This window comes from Trachemys scripta, chromosome 5, assembly GCF_013100865.1.
Source record: "Trachemys scripta elegans isolate TJP31775 chromosome 5, CAS_Tse_1.0, whole genome shotgun sequence".
Classification (NCBI taxonomy): domain Eukaryota; kingdom Metazoa; phylum Chordata; order Testudines; family Emydidae; genus Trachemys; species Trachemys scripta.
Window position 1 is genome coordinate 114,999,631 of NC_048302.1, and position 23,320 is coordinate 115,022,950.

The 23,320-nt window shown below is 39.3% G+C and overlaps 1 protein-coding gene across 1 annotated transcript in view; it reads right to left on the bottom strand.

Moving 5' to 3' along the window:
- C5H4orf50 (chromosome 5 C4orf50 homolog) overlaps nt 1-23,320 on the bottom strand; it is an 84,896-nt gene that overhangs the window by 26,551 nt on the left and 35,025 nt on the right. Inside the window, exons 10-16 of the mRNA XM_034770967.1 lie at nt 21,065-21,226; nt 17,758-17,814; nt 17,120-17,302; nt 9,072-9,120; nt 7,860-7,990; nt 6,587-6,832; nt 5,005-5,428 (exon numbers count right to left, since the gene is read on the bottom strand). Of these exons, the coding sequence (XP_034626858.1) occupies nt 5,005-5,428; nt 6,587-6,832; nt 7,860-7,990; nt 9,072-9,120; nt 17,120-17,302; nt 17,758-17,814; nt 21,065-21,226 (1,252 nt within the window). The remainder of the gene's footprint in view (nt 1-5,004; nt 5,429-6,586; nt 6,833-7,859; nt 7,991-9,071; nt 9,121-17,119; nt 17,303-17,757; nt 17,815-21,064; nt 21,227-23,320) is intronic.

A 23,320-nucleotide genomic window follows, 5' to 3' on the forward strand; every position in this document is an offset into this window, starting at 1 on the left:
TAAGCTGTGCCGCCATTGCCCATGTTATCATGGCTACACTACTATTTATACTTTGACTAGCTCAAAGAGAGTTAGTGTGAGTATCTATATGAGAGCTGGGAATCTCAACGTTAGCACAGAGTGTAGACATAACCTAAAAGGCACTCATTCTCTTCTCGGGCCACGCTTCTTTTTTCCCTTTGTATTTGCAAGTAGAAAAGGGGGCCATGCAAAGAGCTCTGCCTACTGTTTAACACGCCTGGTGCTTATGCCAAGCCTACACTTGTACTAGAAGACAACAACCTTACACACAATGTACTTCACCATGCAAAGACATCCAGGATCAAGGCCATAGAAAGGACAATGATAATCTTCCTAACACAATATTATGAGCCAGAGCTTCTGAAACAGTCAGTTTTCCATTCTAGCACCTTCTGTCATCCTATTTATTCCCCTGGAGAAGAAGCTGTCTCAACAGAAATGGACTAAAATCAAAGCTACCAGCTGGCTGACCCGATGAGACTGTAGATGTACAAACAGATGTAGGCGTTTCTTGATTTAATCAGGCCTTTAGCAAAAGGACTGCACTGTATAAATCTTGCTCCACACTTCATCTGGTTTCAGTAAGTGGCTTTAATGCTAGTCAGCTTAAGGCCTAAACAAAAAAGCTATCTCTAAGGAGAAATTAAGTCAGTGTCTTTCTACAGCAGGAGTGATGTCCACAAGATACATATGCTTTCTTAAGGACAGGAGAAATATGTTGCATGTACCTTAAATATAGGGGTCCAAATTCTACTTGTATTTACACTGATGCCAGTCAAGAGAAACCTCATAGACCTGATGGACTCAGAGGAGGATTTGACCCCTGGTTTTCTTATGCAAATTACATGATACAAAATACAAGATATGTAGGACATGAGGACAGAATATAGTCCTTAGTTATAATGGAATTTAATATCCATTTCATAGGAACTCAAAATCCACAAGTGAACCTGCAAGTGGATGCTGGCATAACCCACCACTTTTGTAATGAAAGCCATGAGTTTTGCCACCTTATCTCCTTTCAAAGGTTTTCCAGATCCTCCTCCTTCCCCAGTGGAGATTCCTTGACTCCCAAAGGGCTATACAGACCATGTGTGTCCTTTGGGAATCTCTTGATTGTCCTGGAATTAATGACTCTATAACTGGGACTTTATTATTTATGGGAAAGCTATTTCATGTCTTTTTTTTAGAGGTTTCTAAAATGTTATTGATAATCATTTTAATTTTCCCTTTCAAACCTGTACACTAAGGGAGCCTGGAGTTATAGGTGGTTAGGTATGAACATTTTTGTGAATAATATTTGTAAAACAATTCTAAGATAGTTGTTTTGAAAAAATATGTGGCATATGCACAATGCATGATGGTGTGGTACATGGGTTTTATTGGCATTCTTTTACAATGACCTTCATAACTCATTTATGGCCTGTCAAGATATGTGTTGTATCTTTTTAAATTCGTAGCAAAAAAAAAAAAAAAAAAAAAAAAAGACAGGAAGGGAATGGGATTTAGGATTTAGGCATGAGATTTTTAGTGAAGCTGAGAGTCAAAGAGGGAGAAAGCATCATTAGAGATATTATTGTTTTTCTTGTTCTAATAAAGTTCCTTGTTCAGTGTTGGAAGAAAGTGAATGCTTTTTTACCATTCTCACATGACAATGCCTATGAACACTTTATTCATCAGATCACCGTATACTTCATATTATATTTATACTCTATTTATTTTTTAAAAGAGTTTGCCCTTAAGATTAAATGTTTTGGCTTTAAGACTGGGAATCTCAAGTGTAAAAAATAATATAATCTGGGCAAATATTGCAAAAATATGCTCATGAACACTCATTTCAAAAGGTACTATCAACTCTATTTATTTGTTTTCTGTGAACTTTTATATGAGTTCTTTTTCTGTGCAAGAATTTGCATGTGACTCTGTATGCAGCTTCATGCTAAAAGTGTTTGTGTGGCCATATTGGAATCCATTTTCCTTCCATTCATAAATGTTTTGATCAGCCAGCTGGAGCAGAAATGATATCATCTGATTAAGGTCACCACTCACGGGCCACAATTAACAAATAGAGAATCGCTAAAGACTTAAATAGTGGGAAAGCAATCCATGGCCACATGTTCATGTAACATGTTTATTATTTACCCAGGTCTTATTTTTATTGAAATTGTTCACACAGAATAAAGAGCTACAGTCATTGATTTATTCTTTATGAACACTTCACCAAGCCCTAGTGGTAAACCCAGAGTCCCAGAGGGCCTCAACTTGGCAAGACACCAATATATGGACCATCTGGTCTGTGATTGGCAGAGTTTGGAGCTAGCTTCTATACATAATGAATTATTATATTTAAAGAATTTGAAGAACATAGTTTGTTGATGTAATACATCCTCTAGTCTTTATTCAATTATATAGGTACAAACTGACCTATCATTTCTCACTTGAACAGTCTATTGGGTGCTGTGCAGGAGAGGTATGGAGGGGAAGATTAAGGAAGTAAAACTTCAGGTGAACTGCCTTTTCTTATGTTGCTGCATACAGCAATCTATGGAGGTTACCATTAAAAAGTTGGCATTTTCCCAGCGCAGTATCTAAAATTCTACATTTGTCCACTACATTGGCTTATAACCGTTAGCCAATGGTAACCACGATATTTGTACTTATTTTTGTATTTAGAAATAATGTACTTGCTACATACATTTTTTAATACGTAGGGATTATTAGTATTTAATTGAAGTCCACTGTGTCTAAAAAGACACAATCTTGCATTTATTTAATTAATCCATTTGCTTTATTTGATGATTCTCTTTTACACTATAGTGGTGGTGTTCAAAGAAAATGTTTATCAGAATCTATTACATATGCACATATGCAAAACACACTCTGGTAAGTAACCCTATTCACAAATGCCCTATAATGGGATGATTGGGCCAATCTTCTTATATAGTAACATGTTTAATATACCAGGGTTTGGCCTACAGACTAAATTTATGAGTAAACATCCATCCCATAGCTTATATCAGGAAGGCAAAGCTTCAATAAAAATGGCTATTAATGTACTTTATCATTTTACCAACACACATATTGCCATTTTTAAAATATACACATTTTCCATATTGGAAGCTTGTTAGCGTTAAGCAAGGCAGTTTGACATTTTATTTACTATGTGTTTGTGTCTATAGAATTGTTGGCTAAGCATTAGGAATTGCAGGCAGAGATGCCATAGTGCTATTTTGACCATCAGCAGTAGGAGCCTGAGTTTTGGAGCCCCAAGGGGAATCTTATCTGTCTGGAAAGCATGCTGAGATATTCTGCTTTTCCCTTGGCAGCTGGTGCGTATCTATTATAGAAGGCGCTGAACAAGGATCAGTTTCATTATTGCCATGTGTAATTGTACCCTTACCGTCCCAAGCAAAAACAGATGTTTCCTCATGAAAATACAGCCCTTGTACATGTGTGTTAAGGTGTCCTCACAACAAGTCAATGCCCTGCATTTCTGATCTCTGAAGGGTAGAATAATGAGCAAAATACTCCTCTGCTGGGCCAAAAGAATGATCAACCTGCTCGGAAAGGAGGAGCATGTAACTGACACATGCCAAAATGGGTACTTCACTGATAAAAAAATAAAAATCCTGTTTTAAAAAGTACAGAATGATGGTTCCGTTACATCTTCTGAACTGGCTACACAATAGAGAATTTCTACCAGGGCTAGGGCTGGTGGGAACTCCGTATAATCCAAGGCTCCAGTGGCTTTGGCATTTTTACCACCATGTTCCTGGTTAAGCTGCTAAAAAAGATGGTAAACTGGTGACAGAACTGGCGGGAATGTTTTCCTAAAATTCACTTGTGCAGACAACATCTAATACAGGCTTATATCATTTTAAAAGTTATTCCTTGTGAAATAAATCTTTCCAAATGGTAATTAAAACTCTTAGAGCCACTCCACTGAACCACTTTATCCTTCTTCTCAAAGCACTAAGATTACCCTGTATCGCCCTATATATCCCATATTGCCTTTTTAATATCATCTGTTCACATTTCCATGTCAAACTGTGACTCTGAGAACCAACTGCCTCCATCACTGATTGATTTGTGGGGTTTTCTTCTTTTATGCATCTCTTCCAGGTGCTATCCACAACTAAAAATAGAGGACAAGAGAAAGACTACACTGCAGGGATGATACAACAGGCTAACCTTAACATGTGTGGATGAAGACATCACTTAAACCAGATTGTAACTTCCTTTAGTCACAATGATAAAAAGTTACTCTCACCAGTACTCATATTTCAGCCAACAGGACACCTTGAGTGAGTGAATTTACCAATATGAGTAAGAGGCATCCAGTCTGGTCCTTAGGAATCAATTTAAACAGTCATGCAGTGATATTTTTCAGATCCTAAACCCTGAAGGAATACACTGCTTTATCATTCAGCTAAACATAAAAATGTATCATTTAAGATCCACTGACAATAAACAAAACTACCTTTCATAAAACCTATGTCCATTATATATGTCTTTGAATTCCAAAGGAAACAGTCATTAAACAAATAAAAACTCTCCTCTAGCATTTGCCATTGTACATTGAAGCAAAGGGGTATAAATAAACCTGGAACTGACTTAATTGATTTTCATAATCCAAACCGAGAGAAGTGAAAAATAGTAAACTAATAATAGAAAGAAAATTGGAAGGTAAATTGGATGTTGAAAATTCTGTAGGTTTGGATGGTTTGCGGTGTTATTAGCAGAATTGGTGACAAAATGGAAGAAAACTGTCGGTAAAATTTTATTCAATTTGTTGTAAAAATTTTGTTTCCAATACATTTTCTAGCCACCTCTAGTTATTAGTTACATAGGTCAGGGAATCTGTATGCTTAAAATAGATTCTTTTAAAGTTGGCACATTCCCTTAGTCTGTCTCACAGAGAGCAGACACACAAGATTAATATTTTTATAACAACAGGAAAATCACATGGTTAAGGCTTTTTACCTTGTTTTATTTCTGAGGCTTTTACTCTTTCCAGTGCAGCTGATTTCTCCCCAGTAGGATTTTGACCTTTATTACTTGCTGACAACACATCTGACAAATAGCTTTTTGCTGTGGTAGCTGAGGTTGAGCCATCTGGTTTTTCTCCCGAGATCCATGTGTTATTCATAATGACATTTTTCTTTCTCCTTCCCTGGAGAACAGCACCTGCATGCTGATTTCCTGTATGACTCTGGAATACGTCATCAAATTTAGACAACTGGTACCTCCCATTTATGAGATGGAAAGAGCTCCTGTCTGAAAGTTTCAGTGAATTGTTCATTTTTGACACTACAGGCTGGGAAGTCACATCTTGGGCTGGATGACAGACAGAGGACAAATTGCAATCTGCTTTCAGTTTTGAATTGGAAGAGGCAAATGAAGGTATCTGAGGAGGACAGAGGAGAAGAGAATGTAACTTTTGAATGTTCGCAACCACAAAAAGGCATCTATCAAGATATAGTAAAACAGACCACGTGATTCTGTGCATTACGACTGCTGTCAGCAGTACTTTTCCATTTTATGAGCTGTACAGTATGTCTGTTATGCTTTCATTGTAATTTAACTCTCAAGCTCCTGCACTAGCAGGGAAATGGACTAAATGATCAAAAAGTTCTTTGCTTTTTGCCATCTCTAAGTTCTATAGTTCTTTGATGATAATGGTAACATCATTGGTCCTTTATATACATGATTTATTGTAGTATAGATTGCCAGGAAGCAGGGACTGAGTGGCACAAATATACAGCTGTCTAAATGGTTCTGTTTGTTAATACATTGTCAGAATAATACGTCTGTTACTGTGTTATTAGCATAAGGAGCAGTTTCTTGCCTTAAAACACATGTCATTTGGAACATGCTTGACTCTTTATGTGGCTACTGTAATAAAACAGAGAATGTGTTTTTGGTGGGTTTATTTCAGTTATTTATTCTCAGGTCATCATGAAAATTCAACAATGTAATGTTGCAAGATCTGTCATGGATGTTTTTTATTCTAGCAGTCTCTCATCTTCCTTGTACAGTTAAAAGGTGGTTGTATTGCCTTGAAGTGGATAAAATCTCCTGCTTGTTTAGTATAGCAGCAGACTGTGACAAATGCAATTGCAATTGATCAGCTCTGTCCTTAACAGAATTCCTGCAGTTAATGGAAATTACTACAAAGAGCTTCAGGGCACAGGAATAATTGGATCATTAAAAAAAAAGGGAAGAAAGAAAAAGGCAGATCAGTAGCTACACATTGGTTAGGTTTTGCCGTTGTTGTTTTTTTTTGTTTGTTTGTTACTATCCTGGAATTTCCAAAGCTAATCTTACTGAGAGCTGCAAGGGTGAAAACAAACCTCGGATTTTTTTTTCACATCCTCTAGGAGCAACTATCAATTCTTAAACAATAGGTAAGAAGATTCATAATGAAATATAATGTGTGTTTATCTTCCTCAGATTGTCCTAACTACCAATAAAGAAGGTATTTAAATATTTATGTGATCCATGAACTGACGGCTAAGAATAATTGATCTCATTAAATTAATAACTATGAAAGTGATTTATTGACCTGGTAATTACTGCGATGGTTTTGTCTAAGCTCTCGATGCAAGGCTATGATCCTCTCTGGGCATGTTAATTTTAAAGGAGAAGTAGTGCACTTGTTTTGAGTTGTGTGAGCACAGCAGATGTCATCTGGCTTCTGTAGAAAGCTTGCAGGAACTGGCCTCGCCTTCTCATTCACTTCTGCCTGGTAGGTCCCGTGATTATTTGGCTGTCCATTGACCTGTGAAGTGTCTACAACAGGATGCAGTAACTGCAACCAAGAATGCTGTTATCAGGAATTCAGGTTAGAAAATATTTCTGATAGGAATGGTTTGTTTTTCGATCAACAGTAGTCACTATGTTGAACATGTTGCAGGAATATTTATAAAAACAATTTTGCAGAAACCACAGTTACAGAATTCAAGAAGGATAATACATTATTTTTACTTTGAACATTTGTAAGTACCCTGGAAGCATCCTTTTGTCAATCCAAAGTGGAAATGTCTCTTACCATAGTCTATGCTTGACTCTAGATAGCGCCTAGAAATCCCTCTCACTGCCCCACTTTCAATCCCAAAATAAAAAAGCTAAGTGAAAGTATCCAGAGCTCTCCTACCAAACAAACAAAAATCCCCTGACCTACTTTTGTTCAGAGATCTTGGATCATCTGATGCTATTTCTCATTCTAGGGCCTAATTTTGGCCTAACGATTGATGGGAGCCCAATAATTAGGGCCTAATAGTTAATGGGAGTCTTTCTTTTGATTTTCAGTGGGGGTTAGCTCAAACTGTTAATGAGTTAGGACTTGTCTTCACTACCACACTACATTGGCGCAACTGCCTCGATGCTTGTCTTCACCAGATGCGCTATGTCAACGGGAGAGTGCTCTCCTGTCAACGTAATTACTCCACCTCAACAAGAAGCAGAAACTATGTCAGTGGGAGAGTGTCTCCTGATGACATAAAGCAGTGTCTACACCAGGCTAAGTCGATATAATTTACATCACTCAGGGGGGTGGTTTTTTCACTCCCTGAATGACGTAAGTTACATTGACTTAAGCGGTAGTGTAGACAAGCCCTTAGTTGTTATAATTAAATTTATTAACAAGACTAGTATGAAGACAGTGAGGTAAGCCAGAGAAGGCTTCAGGAAGTCACAGCAGGTCTGCCTAGTACTCACAAACATACATTAGAAGGCTGACAGGCCGTAAGGGATGGGGAGATTACAAAGGACAGTATTCAAACATTTTAGGGCAAGAAGAGATTGGTTCTAAAATTAGTGGATCAGAATTTACTCACTACAGGAAGCACAGTTTGAGGCATCTCTGGTGACAGATGAAAGCCGGCAGTAGCGGTGCAGGTTCTAGAATGCAATGACCCACTCAAATGCAAATCACTGTTTTCCCCAGCAGGCATAAGAGTCTGTGACGCTAACAGAAAAACACAGCATCAAATCATCAAAAGTTTTCTAGACGTGATACATTTAGTTTCCTACACTCTACATAAAAATCCACTTGGCATTTGGTTAAAATGACCTGATACATGAAGTGTCCTTTTTACAAGAATCTGTTTCTCAGTACCAGCACTGTTTTGTGTCTCAGGATACCGAGGGCTCCAGGAATCAAAGTAATGAAACTCTGTAGTAAGGTATATAATCATGAGTATTACTGAACAAGAATGCTCTAAATGTTTATTTTTACAATACTGACTAAACTCCCAAAGTATACACTGCGTTACATTTAAAACCTTGGGTGAGTTTCTGGGGACAGGCTCTACTTTAATTGTTGTGAAGTCCTGGTCAAGAACCTGGGGGGGCTGGGAGGGGATATTCCTAGAGCATTACAGACAGCACTGAGAATTTTGTTCCCAAAATGTGACTCAATCCTACCACAAGTCATTTCCCTATCTTCCTCTCAGGGTACATGTGCTTCCCCCTCAAAGTTACATGTTGAATTTTCAGACTATTTCTTCTATTAGTTAATTTTTGCTCCTTCATTTTTTCAATAATTAATTCCACCTTCCCAAACTCTCTTTAGAACGAGTTTCGTCTTCCTCTATAGTTTCTATAGACTATAGCAAGTGGGAGGGGTGTAGGAGAAGAATCTGCTAGAATAGTTCAAAGAATTTGCTATCCCACCAGTGAGGTCACACACTGATAAGACGTGAAAAGCATCCACATTTTTTTTAAGCCTTTACATGTTTGGAGAAAAAAGAGTTAATGCTTCTGGACAATTTTCACTGCACATTTTGTCTGAAGCTAGGAGGCAACACTTACCAGGAAAATAAAAGACCATCAAGAACTTTAGAAAATACTTTAACAATTGACTTTGGATGCTACTTTACTAAGTAGTTTTGTTTTTTTTTCCCGCTCTAGACAACTGTCTTCCTGCCTTATATTGAAGCAAAACCTGTCTCTCGACATCTATAGTGTATTATGTGTGAGGTCAGAAAACAATTTCCAAACCACCTAAGTTACGAGCAGTTTTATTTTAAAATAAAAATGATACTAACCTGGTCTGTGTGCTCTCTTCTCAGGTATTACAAATTGCTGGGATCGTCTCTGTAAGAACAGACATTAAAACAATTATTGATCAGAACTGCTTATCTGAATCAAATGTGACATCTAAAAGGGCATTGGGTCCAGCACTTTATATATATATGTTATTTTGTATCCTGCTATTTTCAATCATCTTTTTGAAGGTCAAATATAGCATACCTCGCCCAATGGATTTGCCCTCTTGTATTTGAAAAATAAATAAATACAGTCTTCTCTATTCCTTTCCCTTCTCCCCCTTTGTCTGCTCCTGTGATGTCATAACTAGAGGCCTGATCCTGTGACGAATCTTGGGCCTTAAAAAGGGAGTCAAAGGCACTCATCCCCTTCCAGGAAAGATCAACACCTCATAGGAACAGGCTTTAGAGCTGAACCAGAACTAGACTCCAAGATCCAGAGCAACTCTCCTCCCTAAATGCTGGGTAAGTTCAGATTCTGACCCTTTATGTGGAGATCTTTTTTTATTATGGTGTTTTGGAAAGTCATTTTAAGCCTATTTTCTTCAAATTTGATACATGTGATAGTAGGCAATAAAGCTGTATTTATATAAAAATAGACCGGATTCCATTGTTCCACCCAAGAAACCTCAGAAAAAGTTGTCCTACCACGGTGGAGGAAGCAGTTCTACTGTTCTGTTCATCATTTAGCCCCTGTCCTAGAAATCAAAGTGCTAACTCAATTGGAGAAGTTCTATACCTGGTACTTCCTTTCTTTAAAGCTTTAGGCAAATGTATAAAAACCAATGTGTCCTATGAAAGCTGAAAAACTCTGGCCTGCGTTGTTTCAGGAGCCGCTCTGGAAAGGAAATGCAATTCAGTCACAATTCCTCCAGAGCTCCAGGTTTGTAAGAGGGAGAGAGGAGAGAGGGGAGTATGCGGCATTGGCTCATTGCCTGGTTCAGCACAGAGGTTGAGAGGTGAGGCCATGGCTATGTCCACTCCTTACCCACTTGAAGTATTGAACCTGCAGCCTCTACTCTCCCCTCTCTGCCTGGACTCAAGACAAGATCTAGACAGATCATGCATAGCTGGGGGAGGGGGGAGGAGGGGCACGGCAGGGACTGATGGAGGCCATGTTAAACTCTCTTAGTCCCCTGCACTGCCATGCAAGCCAGTCATAGTTTAGCAATCTGAAGCACAAGTGAGATATAAACAGCCCCCATTCATGCCAGGTGAAGCTGGTGTTCTTACCATTTAAACTATTACTATTTACTCTGAAGGCTCGCAGGTTGGTTTTCACTGAGATCCAGCCCAGATTAGAACATTATCTCCAACTCTGGCCACACTGTCTCCTTGTCATCCAAATTCTCCCCCAGAACTTGATACATATCTCAGGAAATTTGGAAAATACACAATAGAGGTGGTTCCCCTGACAGCGTTGTTATGGTCCAAAACAGAATGGAACGGAGTAGGGAGGAATGATACGTAATTATCAGGGCATATTGACAGTCTTTATTGGGAAGTGCTTTTTTATTAATTATCCTTATTATTATTATTATTGTGCAAGGCACATTATAAGCAGGGAGGAAGAAAAGCTGTTTGGCAGAAAGAGCTTCCAATCTAACTAAGCAACGCTCAAAGAAAGGACAGACAAATTGGATGCAACAATTGACCACGTTATTATTAATTTGTATTACCATAGAGCCAAGGTAACCCAATCATGGACCAGGACTCCATTGTGCTAGGCGCTGTACAAACACAGAACAAAAAGACAGACCCTTCTCTAAAGAGCTTATAATCTAAGTAACCGTTGGTTATATACTTTTTATTTTTTAAAACCTCATCATGTTTGGTGTTTATGATTTTCAGTTGTCTAGTTAATTACTGTTATGGATCCACAGGTCCCTAGTGCTCTTGAACTGTCCCTGGGAGGACCCATTTAGTGTGTCAACCCCCTTATAGTCACACTCTCTCACTGGGGTAAGCCCAGTGCCTCCTGGGTCTGAACTTTGGAGCCTTCAGTACCCCTGCTTCACGCCATGAGCACCCTTCAGTGAGTCCACCTGGGTTGGGCACCTGAGGGAGACTTACACACCCAAAGGGAGCAATGCACCCCCAACTTGTTTTAACTGGAGTGACGCTCAGTCAGCGTTGTAAAAGCAAGAGGGTTTATTAGATGTCTGGAACCCAGCATAGGAAGTCCTTAGTTAACATAGAAAACAGAAAGTGACAGCAAAGAGCATCTGGGTCAGTCCTGAGCCAAGAATCCTCTCTGACCCCGCTGTAGTCCCAGTCCAGAAGCTTCTCCTCCCCTCCAACAGCCCACACTGAACAACCCTAAGGGACCCTGTCTTAGTCCTTTGTTCTTGTTCCTGGGAAACAGGGTCACCTGGCCATCCTCCTTAGCCCTTTGTTCTCCAACTGGTCACAAGCAGCTGGCTTCCTGCAGAGGGTGGGCCATCCAAGGTCGTTAGTTGCTAGGTTCCAAATGTCTTGGCAATTGGAGAGGCCATTGTCTTTTTCAGGCTCTCCATGGGCATGGGCCAAGCCCCACACAGGCAGGCGTCAATCACACCTGAATCTCTGCAAACAACCTTTCCCCCTCACATAGTTAACCAGGCAGCTCATAGGGGAAACCGAGGCACACACAGTATTCATACAAAATATTTATGAAAAACTCCCACTCCATCACAATTACCATTACTATAAGGAGGTCTTCAGGAGTTAGGTCTTTTGGAAGAATTCACAATGAGACCATGTTTAGAAATAAACTACAGTTATTTCTCCGCGTGCCCAGCTCCTCCTGTTTATATTAGACACAAATGAACATTAAAAGTGCCCCAAACAACATATGCGCCTCTAGCACAACTTATAGAAGTGATGCAAGATCTCCTGTACAGGCCTTTATTTTTGGCCACATTGAAATACATTCTGGGGATGACCAATAGCTGAAATTAATCTTACAGTTTAGTTGTGGCTTCTAAGCAAGTAAATTAATGCTAACAAACAATACTGCACATGGTGCATTGTTTAGAAGTGAGGAAAACCTTCCAGCACAATTTAAACTGAAGCTGCCCATCTTATTGGACTTAGATCATGCTCCCAGAGGTGTTGCTTCCCTTAAGCTTATTAGATCAATTTGTATCCTGGCATTAGTGGAAAGCCTGGTATTTAAACAAGGATACTGAAGGTTAACTTAGGAAAACACAACCTCATTAGTCAACTGAATTTGATGCGTCACTGAAAACCAGTTTAAATATATAATGTTGGGCTGTAAAACTAACCAATCCAGGAAATTCAGAGTGATGACTGCTACCCTGTGCTTAATTCAAGCTAGATCTTTGGCTGGTGTGAATCAGCATAACACCTTTGAAGTCACTGGAGAATGCTGATTTACACCAGTTGAGGATCTAGCCAGCACTATGAACGCAAAGTTACATCTTCCAGGTTGTTCATTTTATATCATATATATCATATAGCCTTCATATTGTTAACAATTTTTCAAATATAATTTAGTTGAAAGGGTTTTTATTGCAAAGAAAACATTTTTGGTCAAGTAGTCTTAATAAATTCATACTCTATGGAATGCAATGGTCACCAGCCAGCTGGGCCCTGATTCAACACAACACTTAAGCACATGGTTAACTTTAACCAGGTGAGTAGCCCTAGTGATGTGCATAAGCCCCTTGCTGCATTGGGAACTGTACTAACTCAAATGAAGTGGAGAATCAAAACTAGCACCTTAAAAGGGGATCTAAAATAGCTTTTCTATGAACCACACAGTAATAATTTTAAAGTCTCCTGAACCACAAAGACTAGATACAAATTGTTTGTGGGCCTTAGACTTCAATGGGTTTAGGATCAGCCCTTATATCATTGCAAAACCTTGAATTCCAGCTCCCCAATAGGATAAACAAGGTGTGTTGAGGCCTGATGAGTTTCAAGATATCAGACCTTAAATTTATCTCTGGTCCAGAAATGAGTAAAATCAATTCTCTATCAGGAATCTTAGGAGGGGGAACTCTGTTTATGTGGGGGTTTTCTATAGCACCCTTTGAAATGTTGGGGATGATTTATGGGGAAAGGAGGAAATGTTTGGGTTAGATTCCTTTCTGATTGATTGTTTAGTGGCAGTTTGAAAGCTGGTCGTATCTTTGGAATGTTAGAAGTAGGTTTTGCTGAGAACAGTAGTGACAAAATGTCAGGGAAATGGTCAAAGATGCAAAATAAATTCAATATACTATAGGACTGCATTATTTAATAGTTGATTATGAAAATCAAAAATGTATCACATGGATATGAATGAACGCTCTCTGTCTCTTCAGTCACTGCAATCATTATTTGTTAAATTATAAATTAATTTAGGCTCCAATCTTGCTTTGTAATCTACTAAATTGGACCATCTGCACCTGTACAGAGTTCCATTGCTACAGACTGGAAGCCCTTTGGGGCAGACATCCTGTCTTTTATTTGTCTGTTAAGTGGCATGAACATGTATAGTCTATCACAGGATATATATAATTTATTGAGCCTGATCCTGCTGACAGCGAGGCTAATTACAAAACTCAATCCATTATTTTTATGCTGGTACCTATATTTATTGAACAGGTCTGAACACATAACTGGGTAAACATGAGTTTCAGCACTGTATTTTTTAATATAATTGATTGGCTTTTCCATGGCACTCATCCACAGCAACATCTGATCACCTCACAAATATTAATTAATTTGTCTCCCCAACAGCTACTGGGAGCAGTGAAATGTTACCTCCTTTTTAGATGAGAAACAGCGGTAGACAGAGAATAAGTGACTTGTCCAAAGTCAGACTCAAAGCATAAGGTAGAACCAGGAACAGAGCCCAGACTAATTCTTCAAGTACAACAGCACTCTTCCATCTCACATTAACTTTGAGAATAAATATTTTCCAGGATAGAATGTAATCACTCCACCTGTCATGTAAATTAGTGATTAATCTCTTTCTAGTTATAAGATTTTTGTGACAATAGATTAAAAGAACAAAGTTTACCAATTATAACTCTGTTCAAGTTTTTGCATACAAATTACAGTATACACACACACAGAGAGAGAGAGAGAGAGAAGCTGAACTATAAACCTGATTGGTTTTGGGGAGTAAGGGAAAGTGAAAACTCCAAAAGATTATGGAACCAAATGACAATCTTAAATCACTTTCCTAATTGTAGTAGTTAAACTGAACACAGTTTTGAGTCTTATCAAGACCCCAATGTACAACTAACATACAATTAATTCACTCTTTTAACAAGATACAGAAGCAAGTATTATTTCTGGCAGCTCTTAAAATGTAATGGATTAGAAGAACAAACAAACCTCTTCAGTGCCATATGAAATACAGTGAAACATGCAGAAAAGAAACATCAACATAACCTTATGGTCATACTTTGCCATAAGTCATTGTGTTGCCTTTCCCTGAATGGTATTACATTCCAAAACCCCAAACATCTTCATGTTGTTTATATATGTCTGAGCACAGCGGGAGCTAAGAAAGTGCTTTAAAAGCATGAAACAAGTTGTTCTTATTGCATACATGTGTCGCTTCTGCTCTTGAGTTTCTTGGTGCAATTTGTCTGCCAAACAAATGAAGTACAGTACTGAGAAAAAACCTTTCCTCGGTCAATCTCTTAATGGACACTCCTAGCAGAAAGGCCATTTAATAATAAACACTTTAAAAATGTAATTAAGTTTTGTTGCAAGCAGGCATATCTGCACTAAGCTGGTATATATCCACGCTGAACCATCTCTGTTTCTGCTGGTAAATAAACTAGCAGTTCATAACTGAAAAATGAATGAACTGTTTCTAGGAACCAGTCCTGCAATGCTACCCTCAGTATAATGCTGGGAGGCTTTGGAGAAAAAAATAGGGCACCATATATCTTTCTTGTTTAATTTTTATTATTATTATCTACAGGGTAAGCACCCCAGTTTTACAAAACACTCTCAAACCCAAATGTCTTTATTCCTCCAGCCATATAGTAGGCTTCTGTATGAAGCTACCTAATGTTATGAACCCTTGCACTTACCAAAAGTATTTGAGAGACAAGGTGGGGAAGGTAATATCTTTTTATTGGACCAACTTCTGTTAGTGAGGGAAACAAGCTCTCGAGCCACACAGAGCTCTTTGTCAGACCTGACTCATCTCGTCTCTCTAATATCCTGGGATCAACCCAGCTACAACCATTCTGCATAGAACTGCATTACCCAGTTCTGAGGATAAAAGAAATTGAAATCCAAAATTAAAAATTGCGCTGGAAGACAAGTGTGCCAGCTCCAAGATGTCTTGTTTGGTCCAGTTCTTCAGGAACAGCTTCTTCGGAACCTTGCACGCAGACCCCAGATAGTTAAGTGCTTCAGTTGCTTACAATGTAGCTGAAATCCAGCTTCACACAGTATTGTCTCCATCATTCTCTTCACCTTCACTCTCTGCTTCTCCTTTGCCAGACAGAATTTGAAGTCATAATCTCTTTGGCAGTCAGTGTATTACTGGCCAGGGCAATCCCCCGGGCATGAAGCCAGAGTTACAGTATCTCCATTTGGAGCTTTATTCCCTATCCCCAGCAGTCCTGGATCAGTTTCTGAGCAAAAGCTGGCTGGATTTGTTAAGAAGTGCCACTGTCATAACAGAGGTAGAATAAACACTGAATGCTGAGCTGTTACTTTTCCATCCCTTTCTCTATTGTGTTGCAGCCAGCATAAAACTGGAGGAACACAATGGTGAATCAGCCTCAAAATGTGTATATTTGACAAGGCGGAAGCACCAGAGCACAGGAGATTTGAGGATGGCCGTAGGGGGACCAGACTTCCTGATATTTAGGTGTTTGTCCTACGTCCCGACTGATCTTTGGTCTGGATACAATTTGTCCTGATATTTCGCTCCGCCAGCAGCACTCAGCGTTTTTTTTTTTCTCCGCCGGCGCCGCCCCCCCCAATGTGTCCCGATATTTTCTTAGATGGCCGCCAGCCAAGACCCAATAAAGGGTAGGTTGGACACTAGGATCAATGGAGCATTAAAAGAAACGAGAACAAGAAATCAGAGTGAAATACATTTACCTTCAGCCCAGCCCTATGTTCCATGCTCTTCAAAGGAAGGATTTCAAGAGGTGTGGAAGGAGGGTGAATCCATTAAAGATTGTGAAGCCCTTTGAGATCTACTGATTAAAAGCACTATGTAAGTGCTAGATTTTATTAATTATTATTATTATTTAACGGAGGACAGCTGCTCCAGTGCTCTGGAACACAGAGTGCTCATTCCACTAGGGCACTCAAAAGCAGAAGTGGTAGCATGTAAACAAACAGTTTGGCAGCCACACTTTCAAACGTGATCTTCAGCACTCATGCGGTCACTGCTTCAGTAAAGGGAGTAACCTACAAATTTGAGCTCAGACCCACTGTCACTCACCAAGGATTTGGTGCAATAAATCCAGAGATAAATTGAGGGGAGCTACTGGAGGCATACTACGTTCAGGCTGAGGAGGGCGTGGGAAAAGAAGAGCAAAGGAGGACGAGAAGAATAGAGACAGGATGGGTAATTCTCCACTCTATTAACAACAGTTTTCAACATCAGCAGTTATGTACTTTTTTGGGGGTAGTCTTCACCTAGCCTAGCACTAGGTGTATCCCATCACAAGTTTACAGTGATGCCTCACTTCTTATCACAAAATAGAAAAGAAATCTCTTTCTCTCTCTATTTCTATATTTGGAGATGGGTGAAGAAGACATTTTAGAGAATTGGGGCATATTATGTCTACTATGTCTTCATCTCACTGTCTTACGGGTGGCAGACGTACCATGTGACCTCCTCCAGAGACGACAGCCCAGTCTACAGCAGGAGTAAATTGGCATAGCTCCACTGATTTACCACAAGTAGGAATCTGGCCCCATTTATTTTCTGATAAATGATACTTTGGGCCCCCCACCATTTGGTTTAATAAAAGTCAGTAACATTTAAGAATACACATTTCACCATCTGGCTACATACATTTTATACAGAGTGCAGGTATTGACTGGTATGATTGGGAATTTTATGCATTTACCTCTCGATGGCGTACAGATGTAAAGGAGGTAGTGTACTCTGCAAGCGCCATGTCATTCACCAAATTCTTTGCCTCTTCACTGAAAATGGAATCCATAATTCCATGCCTGTGAAATTCCCTGACCAGCTGGGTAATCAAGCTGTTTCTTTCATGGCATTTCCGGACAAGGCAAGCCAGCTTAGCCTATGTAGCATAACAACAGATAAATAGACTTCAGTTCCCCAGTGTGTTTATATTTTTTGTCTAATCTGACTAAGCAGATTTTGACATCAGGGTTTAAGACATTGCTCGTATTCCTATATTTCTGAGCCATCAAGCTCTGCAGCATAACAACCGCAACAAACACATACAGATAACTAGTAATGGATAGTTCAGTCCTCTACGTACTAGTTCCCTCTGGTGGCAAGGTGAACAGCAATAGTAACAATGATACCAGCTTCCCCTCCTAACCCCGGGCCTGCAGTCCAGTTAAAGTCAAATGGCTAACATTCAGGAGGGTCTTCTGGAAACAGGCATACCACACACTACAGAAAGAGTGTGGCTAAGTATACTGTTACTAAGAATAACCAAATTAAGCTTGCTTCGTAATCAATGAAAAAGATCAGAGATGCTGCAACAGTTTCAGCAAAATACATTACCTTGAGCGGAGCTACTGTCAGGTCAGTTTCAGTCTTTCTTTTCTGAAGTTCCTCAGTCTAAATGAATGAAAAACATTTTGGACTCAGTTATTCAGATTCCCTTTACAATGTTTTGGTAGTTTAAGGAGCTCCTTCATCACTGGCCACCTCAGGTTACTTAATCACAGCAGCACAACATTAAAAGCCTTATTCTGGTATCCATCATTATGCGTGCATCTCCTCATGTACCCTATGAATCTTCTATACCACTTCTCCAGAAAGTAGTTTCCCCTTTTCTCATGTATAATGTGTGGTAACATGCCGGAACTCAGGAGGGATTTTCTACATGAGCATTTGATGACAGATTTCAAATGTGTATATAGAAAACTCCCCATACTCTGCACTCACTGGAGCTGGTGAAGGTACAACTTTCAAAGATATATGTACAAGATTGCATACTGCTTTCAGATCTCTAGGACAAAAACACCCACCATTTTCAACATATAAAATCAGTTTCATATTAATAACTTAGAATTACACAATAAAATATGGATTTCTTTATGTTCATGTGTACACATTTTATTTGACTGATAATGGTGATTTGTATTTATATAGTGAAATTATGACATACATTGTGTGCGCCCACGCACACACAAAATAATTATTGCATGAGAACAAACATGGCTCACGATGCCATTTTACATTATTATTTGTGGGTTTGGGAAGGAATATAGTATATAGCAGAAAAGAAAGAATTTTTTAAATTGTATTATGATTGGGGGAGCAAAGAAGGGGGGCCGGGAGAGATCATTTCACTGGACACACTTCATTTATGTTGAAGCAAGAAGTGAAATGCCAAGATGGTGAGGTGGAGCAATTAACTTTGGTACAAAGACCTTTATTTCATCCTGTATTCTGTTGCTCAACTTTGACATGTTGCACTGATAGTGAGGTTGATAAACCCTGCAGGCATGAGTCAGAGAGGGGCGTAGACAAGTAGTAAAGAATAATACGTAGGCCACAATTTCAGCAGCAGCAAGGTGGGCCACTGGTGCATCTTCTGCCGGGCCGGCTCCAGCGGAGGAAGCACATGCCTGGGATGGCACATGCTAAGGGGCGGCATTGGTGGCACAGTCCAAGCATTTTATTTTTATTGTTATTTATTTATTTATTTATTTATTTTTGCTTCGGCAGGGTTTTTTTTGCTTGAGGCAGCAAAAATGGTAGAGCCAGACCTGATCTTCTGCAAGGTGTTGAAGGGGTCATTGCCATTGCTGTGAAATACAACTCTAAACGCTGCCCTAAATGGATAGTTGGGAGGATGACCTGGGAGCTGTCTGCTCCTCCTGCTGTTAAGCAGGATTCTTTTGCCACTCTGTCTACTCCTGCTGTTGAACAGGATCACCTATCGACAAAGCCTGTTATCTTGGAGTGAACCAGGCAACCCACCTAGAACCCAGCGTGACCTCCCAACGATGGCCACTCCCATCTTCATTTGTGTTTATTTGCTTATATTGGTTATTTAATGTTGGGGGGGTTAAGTGTAAAAGTGTTTTTTTTTTTTTTAAATAAAGTAAAATAAAAATAAATTAAACTAACATAACTAAAACCCAAATAAATCAACTAAAACTCTAGCAAAGCATCAGGAGATTTCATTCTAAAGGACATTCCATTCTAAAGGACATATCCACAGGCTTTATCAGAAGTATAATATGGCTCCCTTTAGTTGTTCAGTCATCAGTTCTGTTTTTAGAATAGTGAACAACAAAACCACCTTTCATTTAAGCTGTTGGCTTTTGGCTTATTATATTTTTAGTTAAAGTTTTTATATGGTGAATATTATTCAAAAGGCAATGAGTTACCACACAGTGGTTTCTGATTTGAACATATTCTCCTGCACTTATGAACAAGAAATAACTGTGGCATCTCAGATGGCACTGTGTGGTAACTGTGGGCAGACGTAGACTTTCTAATGGGACCACTGTGTTGTTAATTCACACTTCCTTGATGCAGTGCTGGGTTGTCCAAGAAGTAGGGTGATCAGACAGCAAGTGTGAAGAATCAGGACAGGGAGTGGGGGGATAATAGGTGCCTACATAAGACAAAGCCCCAAATATCGGAACTGTCCCTATAAAATCGGGACATATGGACACCCTACCAAGAAGGAACTATATTGTCTGCAGCACTCTGCCTGCCCTCAGCAGAAAGACAGCAGAAGCTGAACTTGTCTATGCACTTAACAGTGAGGTAGCTGCAGACTATACTGGTGATAAGGAACTAAAGGTTATGATAATTAATAACTTGTCTCTGAACCTCCAGTCATCAAATATAGAAGATCTTCAAAAGATGAGCTATGGAACTGTGGAACTCCTTGCCTGAGGAGGTTGTGAAGGCTAGGACTATAAACAGGGTTTAAAAGAGAACTAGATAAATTCATGGAGGTTAAGTCCATTAATGGCTATTAGCCAGGATGGGTAAGGAATGATGTCCTTAGCCTCTGTTTGTCAGACGGTGGAGATGGATGGCAGGAGAGAGATCACTTGATCATTACCTGTTAGGTTCACTTCCTCTGGGACACCTGGCATTGGCCACTGCTGGTAGACAGGATACTGGGCTGGATGGGCCTTTGGTCTGACGCACTATGGCCGTTCTTATGTTCTTATGTGCAGTGCCATTATAATCATATGCATCAGAAATGAGCACACCTAATTAGAAGATAACTTTTATACTGTGTTATGGGGCATAACTTTTGCAGTTGGATTGGCTTTGAGAGTATGATCCACTAGGTTTGACACAATATTTTATGTTTCATGTTCTTTCCCTCACCAGAACAGAGAGCAGAGGTTACAGCTTTTCATCACAGCTGCTGCTGTGAAGAATAGCTCCTAGGTGGTTCCACACTGAGGCTGCCTCCCTTCCACGAGGGGCTGGGAGGGAGGGGGGGAGGAAGATGAGGGAAAGAGATTTTCCCCAGCGAATGCCACATGATTTGCTGTTAACATTTTGGCAACACATCACTGATCATGCCCCATTTAGGGCAAACTGTTAACACTAATCAACTTGCCACAGGAATTTCTCAGATACGTGGGACTGAACAAAAATTTGATGACACACAAAAACAATTAAGGCCTGTCTACACTTAAAAGTGTTGCTGCTTTTACTATGCTTTATGTGGCTGCACTGCATACACCATTTTATTGCCCTTATAACCATTCCTTAGAAATAAGAATATTTTGGTCCTTTCATGTCAGAAGAATAAAGTGGAATCAGCAAGCTAAGCCCATGTTAGTCCACTCAGTTAAACACGTAAAAGCCAGCTTTATTATACCTTTTCACGCAGCTGAGCCTGAAGGCATTCCACTTGGTTTTGCAAGTCTTGAAACTGACTTTGTAATACAGTCTGGTCCCTTAGTTGGGATTTCAGGGTCAGCACTTGCTGTTCTAATCTCTTATTGGCTATCCTATCCTCTTTTAGTTCTTCGGCTTCCTTCTGTGCGTATTCAAGAAAACAAATATACATATATTTTTAAGCTAGATCTATAAACTCATAAAACTATTCTTAGTACAGAATACTAAAAGAATACCCAAAATCTGTCAATCAAAATGTGCACTTACCTCATATGTCAAAATTATTTTTTTACCTTTAAAGCCAGTGTAAGTGTATAACTTAAAATATCATAAATATATTGGTGCCTGTCAAACAAGAATGTTAAAGCACCTTTGGAACAATGAGTTCACAACACCCTTGTGAGACTGCTATAATAAAAATACCTATTTCACATATGGGAAAACTGAGGCACAGACAGGTTAAATGACTTACCCAAGGTCACAGACAAGAACAGAGCCCAGGAGTGCCCTACCCCCTGCTACTACCTCTATATAACACATCCCTTCTTTCCCCCACACATTCATTTCAAACAGCAAACAGCAGTATTCTCTCTCACACATCTATTTTATTCTCTGAAAACCATTACAATTAACTGAGCATCTAACATGTTATTTAATTTAAAAAAGGAAATATAAGAGGTGATGGAATTTGAGGGAAGACAAACTTTTGAATGTAACTCCTGTTCTTTTGATTTGTTCTGTTTCATACATTTAAACTAAAAGGATTTGTGAGGACTTTAAATTCACAGTCTGAACCAGTATATCAACTCCAAGAAGATCTACCACCAAGAAACTATGTAGAAAATACTGACTAAGAATGGGGGTGCATACGAAAAATATATATGGTCTTATGACCTTATATACACAAAAGCCTGGAATTATTAATTAGATACATGTAGTACTGTTCAATTTTCCTCCACTGTGTTGTAAAGAATAAGTTTAAATTGATTAAACTTTAAAACCTTAATTTAAAAACTTGAGTTAAATCCACCAAACGCCATTTTAAAATTACAGTATTTTTGTGACCACACATGCAGGAATGTAGTTTAATTTCAGCAGCTATTTATAACTATACAGTTGGTAGAAGAGCTATTATTCATCTATGGTCTATAGCAAATATATATATATAAATATGGTGTTTTTCTTAATTCTGTGACCAACATTCTGGATTTTACATCACTGGGCACTTTACCATAACAGACCACAGTACACAGAAGGCTCTGTTTCATGGGAAACAATAGTAAACTGGAGTGATAGTCATGCCACCTTCATAAAACACCTCCAATATAGATAAAAATTGAGGTTTGTCATGAAACTCACCCCTTCTATGCTGGAATTTTAGTGAGTGAACATGTGTTGTGTCTCTAATTTTTGGCTCCCTCTTGTGTTTCAAAAACAGAACACAAGTGTCTATGCAGTCAGGCTGATTAGGATCGAGACATCAGGAACTGATGGTATCTACGGGTAACAACCAGCCAAAGGTACAGAGATTAGATGTGGTTCTTCTATGTTACCAAAATCCTCCACCTTTTTATTCCTTAAGTAAATGCCTGCTGGTGATTGTGGAGGACGCAATTGCTGATTGAACTGAGGAGGTTTAATTCCATGACAAGAGGAAAATAAAATATGATTCTCTTTACATTACGTTTAGTTTAAAGACACAGATTCTTTCTGTGCATTTGCTGACCAACTCTGAAACCAGAAGAACTTCCAGAGCAAATATAGTACTGTTCATAGATTTTTAAGGCCAGAAAGGCCAATTTATGATCATATAAATCAGGGCCGGCTCCAGGCACCAGCCTGGCAAGCAGGTGCTTGGGGCGGCCGCTCTGGAGAGGGGCGGCACGTCCAGGTATTCGGCGGCAATTTGGCAGACAGTCCCTCACTTCCGCTGGGAGCAAAGGACCTCCAGCCAAATTGCCACCGGAGATCGCGATCGCTGCTTTTTTTTTTTTTTTTTGGCTGCTTGGGGCGGCCAAAACCCTGGAGCCGGCCCTGATCTAACTAACCTCCTGAATAACAAAAGCCATTGAAATCACCTGTTTTGGGGTCAGATTTTCATAACTGCTCAGCTCCCATTTAAACCCCCAGATTTTCAAAAGGGCTCAGCGTCCAGCAGCCCCCACTGTGAAACCTATGGCCAGATTTTCAAAATATCACACCACTCAACATGCTGAAGTTAAAAAAAAAATACTGG